The sequence below is a fragment of the Acartia tonsa genome, chromosome 9, assembly GCF_053477335.1.
Source record: "Acartia tonsa isolate MP-2025a chromosome 9, ASM5347733v1, whole genome shotgun sequence".
NCBI classification, from domain to species: domain Eukaryota; kingdom Metazoa; phylum Arthropoda; class Copepoda; order Calanoida; family Acartiidae; genus Acartia; species Acartia tonsa.
In genome coordinates this window covers 23,551,506-23,559,974 of record NC_137268.1, presented here as the reverse complement: position 1 = coordinate 23,559,974, position 8,469 = coordinate 23,551,506, and the positions used below count along the sequence as shown (strand labels likewise).

The window sequence follows — 8,469 nt, the reverse complement described above, 5'->3', positions numbered from 1 at the left end:
ACCCATTTCTTGAAACAGCCACAAATATATATTAAATTTTCAAAGCGTATCACAGACTAGAATAATTTTCAGATTGCACTTTCATGGAAAGACCGAACGTTAACAAGATAGGGATGAATATAAAAATATTTATAACAAACCAAAAAGTCCAAAACAAGTAGGATTTCTCTAATAGGTATACATAATCTAATTCTGCTCAAACAAACTAGCTGAATTTAGAATAATGTGTCTAAAATAAAATAAAATGCTTTTCATGTTCCTACGCTTTTTTGGACTTGTATGGTTATTACAGAACTCTAGATTTACAAGTCAGATTAATACATAAATTAAAATAATTATATCTGCAAAGAAATGATATCATTTTATTGGGTACGAATGAAAAATATCTTTGAGTCCTACTACATCTTCCGTCATGACGAAAAAATAAAAATTTACCTCCCCTTATGATCTAATACAGTCATATCTGTATATTTACTCAAAAATTTTTTCAATGAAATATCGTGGCCCAATAAATGAAACATTTCTATTAGCTGAAAATACACAACTCAGGTCTTAATTAATAAAGCTATCATAGAAAAATTACAATTTCCTTTAAACATACAATCTGCTGCTTCTGATGTAAAAAAGGTCTTAAACACAAAAATTCTTTTTATGAAAGACTTAAATTTTCCAGCTTCAATAAACTGCGACCAAAAACAAGCAGACTGCCAAAAGGGAATAACAAACACGATAGTGGCGGACGGTATACTCAAGATCTTATGTAATGCTGGAACTATAACTTTAACTGGAGGACATATGTACATGACACGCCTATTATCCAATTCTTGTATAAAAAAGTCAGTGCCTAATGCCGTTTTATCCGGCAACTTTGAATAAAACGCCGAACATTTTGTATTGGCCGCGCTGGCCATGAGATCGATTTCCGGCATAACCATAAATTTTTCACATATTAGATTATAATCCTCGAGGGCTACCGACCACTCGTCGGTGTTACTTACTTTAGATCCCTCGTCAGCGATTTTTAGCAACAACGTGCTCCTCCTTTGCCATACTGGCAAAAGGATAATGTCAAATTGTAGCTGGACTAACTTGATATTTATCACATGACGCTGCAGAATTTCTACTCTAGAGCCGCGGTTCAAAATACTAACTAAACCGCGATTGTCCGTACACCAAACCACTGTTTTGTGTCTGTTTTGCTGGAGAAATGATTCCTGTTCAAACATTTTCACAACTGCCAACAACTCTCGCAGTGTACTAGACTGCTGCATTTCGTCGTATTCAAATGGAAACTCTTTAATGAAACGAAGTTGCTCCGCTTCAAATACATAAGCTCTGGATTCGCTTGAATCAGAGACCATGATGGATTCTATCTGTGAGATGTCTAAAGGATCTACAGCTTCCAGCAAAACTGCCTGCTTCGCAGGTTGGATAATGTTGATGACAACATTACACTTGTTGACAGGTTGTCCGTTGAAACTGAAATAAAAACAAGAATATTTAAGTGTATATTCATATTTAACTAAACGTCAAAATGCAACCGAAATTAAACAAAACATTCGTAAAATGCCAGGGGAAAAATAAGACATAAAAATTCTTAAAAATGTTTCGAAAACTAAAAACTCGAATGTACACACCTTATTAGATAAACCTTCAACATTTCGAATTCTTGTAACATTCTATCGTTTATAGCTAAAGACCCGGACCACCCATGCTCCTGAACAGTCAATCCGAGTGTCTGCTGGCATGCTCTAGTCACCACTCTCATTATACTCCCATGAGAATGGAGAAGGTGACAACATACGCCAAGGATATGCGCTAATTCTTTGGCGTATATTACGCCAACCTTGTCAGCCTTTGAAATGGCAGCGTTAATATCATTTGTGAGAATTATTATCTTCATTAGGGGAGCACTGATTCTCATAGAAATTGAGTCTAAATTAAAGCCCAGGTAACACAAAGAAGTAGTAGGCCCGACACATTTCGATAAGTTTAATGTCCAGCCTGTACTCTCGAACACAAATTTTATGAACTTAAGGCTAGCCAATCCTTTAATTTTAGACAGGGCTGAATTGAACGAGTCATCAACAAATGTTGACAAGTCTATGCCTCGAGCGTGGCAGAATCTTCTTATGGGGACTATCAGAGAATTCATTATGTATGTGGCTGGTCCTGACAAAAAATATTGCATTCTTATGGATCAAATTTTAAAAAATATGTACAATTTAAATTCGACGCTCGATCATTTCTTAAGAAAAACACTACCAAAACGTAAAAAACAAAAACTATACACTCGTTTTTTGGTTTTTGGTATGCATAAGGTTGTCAAATACATTTCATATTGTACTGATTAGGACAATAGACATCGCTATCCTTAGACGTTTTAACGCTTGCGCATCGAAATAATACCATTGATTGAATTAGGAAATAAAACAAAAACTAACCTGTGCCGAATGGCAGTGTTAAAAACTCATAGAACTCCCGCGTGCCAGAGGCGTTGACAACCGCAAAGCCGAATAAACCACGGAAATCTGGATGTAATGCCAAATGGCAATACATCGCTGAGATGTCCAACACGGACATCCAGCAGTCGGGCGTGACTCTGGGAAGAACCATGGAAATATCCTCCATTTTCATAGAAACTTTTCTTAAACAGTCGTTCAGTGTACGTGACAAATCTAAACACTGACGTAATTTCACGTTACCCTCACTATCCAACTTTGACGCCACCGTCAAAGGGTTGACAAAATATGGTTTATAATCGACTTTCCTAACAATGTTCTCCTTAACCCATTTGTCTGTCTTTGCCTGAACGAATTGCATGTTTTGCAACGCGCTCATGTTGTTCCTAATGTCTGTCGCCTCAGGAAGAGGAGTAACTATGTCCGGTTTATAACCGTCTTTTAATAATTCTAAAACGGAATCACTGGCGTTTAAAATCTGTTTATAAAATAACTGGGCCTTTGGATCATGGATCCCTCCTGCAACTGGACCGAAACCCAGATCTTGCAACCGGTCAATTTCTTTGTCAATAAAAGCCGCAAATTCTTGGTCAGATATGTCACTTAAAGAATTTACGACTAAGTCACTGGTAACAATTTTAACAGAAGTATTGTCGTCGATTTCAATGTTACCATTGGAGTTAAAGTCAATAGTTTTTGTGTCAGGTAAATTATCGTTATCGAGTGGAGCGATAACATCGTCAATGAGGAGCTCCTCGGCTTTGGTAGATGGAAGTACCGCTATGGCCGGGGAACTCGAAGCCTCGCTTCAATCCTTCTTCTTAGGAGCTGTGCACTGGGAGGCTCTATGGCCTTGTTTCTGGCTGAAAATATAATTATCATTAAACCGGCTGAGTTTAACAACTAAAAAACTCTGTGCTAAATAGTAAGTTAAATTGCGAATATATATATATTTTTTTTTAAAAAACTAAACTATGTATTTTTTGAAAAGAAAAACTTCTTTGATTATCTATTGGCATAATCATTGATTGCCCGCGCAAAATCGAGAATTATCATTACAACTCATTCAAACTGGCAGCAAAAAAGAAAACATATGTTAAAAAATTTAAGCGCTTACCAATTGTGGCACGTGCCCGTGAAGCGTTTCGCAGATGGCCTGGCCTCTCGCTCTCTGTCCCGTCTGCGCTTCTCACTTTCTTCATGCTCCTTGCGCAAAGTATTTAATCTGGTGAGCCTCTCACCCTGCAGAACTTCACGATTATCGTTGCAGGCAAACTTGACAACCACCGAGGGGCTGTTTGTAAACGTCAAGCTCATGTAGAGACTCATGAACTTGAGCAGCTCGATGGCCATAAGCGAAAACTCCATACTGCGATGGACGGTAGCGTGGGCCTCAGGGGGCAAATACAAATTGTAAAGCTCGCGAACTGCATCCTAAATTATAGTTTAAAATCGTAACAAATTCTTATAACACTTAAACGGTACTTAAATCAAATATGGTGGTATACCACAACAACCTCAAATATTACTTTGTTTAGATAAACTGCTCTAGTGCTTATTAAGATCTTATAATATTAAAGATAACCACAAGTCCCACTACCACATAACTTGTGAAATTAAAAAATTATTCGAAAAAACTGTAAAAAAGGAGAGAAGACTAAGACTGTGAACGATACTCTTTGTCGAATAGTTGTAATAATGTTACCTCGATATAATTCTGAACAGACAATAGATCGAGGCCAGTCTTCTGCATCAACCTCAAATAACTGGAGTCACGGCAATTCTGCGCATTGACCTCAGTTATTTTTCCCAGTCTGGTTTGTTGCGTAACAGCATAATGTACTAGGCAGAAACCAGGCGGCTTCGTTTTTGTAGGCACGCCTGCGACAAGTCTTCTGCTTGGTAACGCGACCATCTGCCAACCTTGGGGAAACGGCGTAGCCTGTTGAAAATTGGCTGCTTGAGGCGCTTGCATGCCAGCCCTCTGCTGCTGTTGAACTTGCTGTTGCTGGACACCGCCAACACCATTGCTGGTCGATGGTTGGGGAGCACTGGTGCTCTGCTGGTTTTTCTGATTTCTGTCGCTGACTAGCATGCGAATCACGTCAATAAGAGCACTGTTTGGTACCTGACCCGAATTATCGACAGACAAGGGCCTGTCAGCCGCTGATCCTCGGTCATGACATGTACCGCGTGGAGGCATGACAGACTGAGCTGATTTTGTCGGCACTCTGGGTAGTTCCTCCGACCTATGGCGTATGCGTTCGCCGTTTTGCTGCGGTTGTGGCCTAGCTGCCGCGCCTCCTGCCATGTATGGTGCCGCATTTATGTTAACATTACTAAAATTCATTGCCTGATTCTGAGATGGATAATGAACTGGGCCAGGCCGACACTGAGGTAGATGCTGAGGGTGATGCTGTGCTACTCTATTAACATGATCATGTTGACCATATCTGGCCCTTTCTTGTTGAATGTACGATTGAGGTGCTGGAATGAGAGGTGTGGAAGCACGAAACGGTCTGGCACCCATTGGTGCATCATCACCTAGCATGGCCAACAATTCCGCTGGATCTCTTCCGTTTCCATCATTCATTCGATCCGCCTCCGCAATTTCATCCATCATAGGAGCTGGTTGTGATTCATGGAACTGCGCATGAGCAGCGTCAATCTGATCCTCTTGATCATGGACACTTTCGTCACTGTCAACGGCAGGATCATCATCTACGTCCGCTGCTAAAAATTAAAAAGCTATTTCCATTATCGATTTTCATTTATACATTGCAAAAAGGCTATTTTGAACGGTTAAAAACTAAACAAAACATGTCCAAAAATGAAAAAACCATGAATGTAGTCGACAGATTTGTAATTCAGCTAAAGTAAATTTATATATTACTGTGTCTTAAACAAGTGTATGCACGAGTCGAATGAAAAAATTTTTTTTTTTTTTTTTAAAAACGAGCATTGATGTACGTATATAACCATAGGTCTATATCAAGATACGTGATTACAAGAAAAACTCTATACTTAATAGCCAATAATCTGTTAATTAAAATAATACCTGGAGATACAGGTTCGAAACCGTTTTCATCCTCAAATGCCGGCAATTCTTGGGCTATGTCACCCAAATGTGGCAGCTGCATTTCGTCCTCACCGTCGGCCATCTTATGTGTGAATATGCGCCGTACGAGATAGAAACAAAGGCTTATGATAAAAAATCTGAAAATTTATATATAATATAAGTCAAAAAATCTAGAATGAACTCATATAAAATTAAACAAAGCACTATAAATGAGAAACTATTGTTTAAAGGAAATAAATCGAATCGACATTAAAATTGACCCCTATAAAAATTTTTAGGTTAAGTCTTATAACATAAAATTTGAAATTTGAATCATAAAACTATCTATTATTGTCCTATCAAAAACCACGTGCATAAAAAACCGACGATTTATGAAAAGAAAAAATATATAAAGAAAATGCTATAAAATTAAAACATACTGATGAAAAAATTTAAGGGAGTGGGAGGGAGGGAAAAATAAATTTTTAGAAAAAACTTAAACGATTAATATCACAAGCGACTTTGTAGCATAAATCTATGTTTCAACTATCCTTTATTCTTTATTCTTTCACTTTTGTATTTAGATGTTGTTCGTTCAATGGTCAGATAAAGAATGAAGTAAAACAGCGAGCTTTCTCTCGGCCCCCGTAGTCCGAGTGTAAGTGTGTGTGTGCGTGTGTGTGTGTATGACTACTTGCTTTCGCGCTCAGCTTGACAACAACCACCCCTCGTGGTTTTAATCTAAACTTGTACCGTTCCGTCTCACAATCTGCCTGCCGCAATTGAGAAACTTATCTGGCCTGTACCGCCATACGTAGAGTCCTCCTCTACTACCACTCAGTTAAGAGTATATAAACGTGCCTGTACATCATTGTCGGCCCCTGCCGCTTCATATAGCCTGTATATCATTTATAATGCACGAATACGCCGCAAGAGGTACTCCCTCTATACTACGTCTCTCTACTGCCATCTAACGGCCGTAGCTGACAACTAAGATTAATTTAATTTTTTCTGTCTGCTAACTCTCCAGGCTTTCTATATCAGCCCTTTTACTTTTTATTCAATACTACGAGCGAATTTTTTCACATAATTCGCTTAAGATCTCTCAAACTGTGTCACTTTAGACTTCTCATATCGACTTTTTATCCTTGTCTTTCCACGTTTTATTCCGAACGACCTGGGCCGCTTGCCAAAATGCTCCTAGAGACACGTTTAATGTATTTTTTGAAATTCCACCATATTGCATAACAAATACCAATTTTCTTTTTCGTTTTAAATACTTCAATGAAAACCTCACATTATTATTTCATAGCTTGAATTCCAGAAAAATCCGTTTGGAACGTGTACCTACTCAATTTTGTCATATTGTCCGAAGCTCGATCGAAATAAAACGCGGAAAGACTCGGAACGAGTAAATCTGTTCCATCTAAAGTAACCCAGAAGTTTCGAGAATGGTAAATTTAAAGGATTTATAGGAACAGAATAAGTTCTTTGTCTTATGTGCTTCATTCGAATCGTTTAACAAATTTTCGTTCATCAATCTTAAATAAGCACATTTTCGATAGAAAATTTTCGATAAAAATTCACAGTTGAACGCTTATTCGTACAATTGAAACGTTCGTTTGTCGATTTTTTACGAAAACGTGCTTAATTTTGAATCTTAGGTAATTCTGATTTACATACCACTATCTAAACTGAAATATTTTATCCTTATAAAAAACCATTCTCGAAACTTAAATCTACTTTCTCATTTAAAAAGATTAATTCACTTTACATATACAATTAATATTATCGTTTCATAAAGGATTGCGAAACTAATGCTACAGAAAATAAATTTTTAGAAAAAACTTAAACGATTAATATCACAAGCGACTTTGTAGCATAAATCTATGTTTCAACTATCCTTTATTCTTTATTCTTTCACTTTTGTATTTAGATGTTGTTCGTTCAATGGTCAGATAAAGAATGAAGTAAAACAGCGAGCTTTCTCTCGGCCCCCGTAGTCCGAGTGTAAGTGTGTGTGTGCGTGTGTGTGTGTATGACTACTTGCTTTCGCGCTCAGCTTGACAACAACCACCCCTCGTGGTTTTAATCTAAACTTGTACCGTTCCGTCTCACAATCTGCCTGCCGCAATTGAGAAACTTATCTGGCCTGTACCGCCATACGTAGAGTCCTCCTCTACTACCACTCAGTTAAGAGTATATAAACGTGCCTGTACATCATTGTCGGCCCCTGCCGCTTCATATAGCCTGTATATCATTTATAATGCACGAATACGCCGCAAGAGGTACTCCCTCTATACTACGTCTCTCTACTGCCATCTAACGGCCGTAGCTGACAACTAAGATTAATTTAATTTTTTCTGTCTGCTAACTCTCCAGGCTTTCTATATCAGCCCTTTTACTTTTTATTCAATACTACGAGCGAATTTTTTCACATAATTCGCTTAAGATCTCTCAAACTGTGTCACTTTAGACTTCTCATATCGACTTTTTATCCTTGTCTTTCCACGTTTTATTCCGAACGACCTGGGCCGCTTGCCAAAATGCTCCTAGAGACACGTTTAATGTATTTTTTGAAATTCCACCATATTGCATAACAAATACCAAATTCACAATTTTTCCCACTATGCCGCGTACTACGCTTTATTTGAACGGACAAAAACTTCGATATTAATTTTCCCCGTTAGAAAAATGTGATTTAAACATGAAGGGAGGAGACATTAGACTATAAATTACACTCGTACCCAAAGTTTTATAACCGATGTTTCTATATTTGATGCCTTATTAACTTTGGGCGTTTTTTATTGAATTTTGATTGGTTAGTTTCAAATTTTTAGTTTCTAAACTTGTAAATGTATCATTTTAATTTACAAAAAAAGATAATCTTGTTTGCCTCATTTGGGGATGTATATCAATCTATCGCCCATTACCTTTTTTCTCAAGATC

General features: G+C 37.7%; 2 protein-coding genes across 2 annotated transcripts; both read right to left on the bottom strand.

Annotated features, from left to right (window-relative positions):
* Positions 1-512: 512 nt before the first annotated feature.
* LOC145328567 (uncharacterized) lies at positions 513-3,352 on the bottom strand. Its single transcript, XM_080172307.1, has 2 exons — positions 2,445-3,352; positions 513-1,479 (listed from the first exon to the last, which is right to left on the bottom strand). Exons 1-2 carry the CDS (start codon positions 2,839-2,841, stop codon positions 1,394-1,396), a joined length of 483 nt encoding a protein of 160 aa, XP_080028433.1. The 5' UTR covers positions 2,842-3,352; the 3' UTR covers positions 513-1,393.
* A 503-nt stretch (positions 3,353-3,855) lies between these two features.
* Positions 3,856-8,126, bottom strand: LOC145328566 (uncharacterized). Its single transcript, XM_080172306.1, has 2 exons — positions 5,521-8,126; positions 3,856-5,195 (listed from the first exon to the last, which is right to left on the bottom strand). Exons 1-2 carry the CDS (start codon positions 5,621-5,623, stop codon positions 4,120-4,122), a joined length of 1,179 nt encoding a protein of 392 aa, XP_080028432.1. The 5' UTR covers positions 5,624-8,126; the 3' UTR covers positions 3,856-4,119.
* Positions 8,127-8,469: the final 343 nt, after the last annotated feature.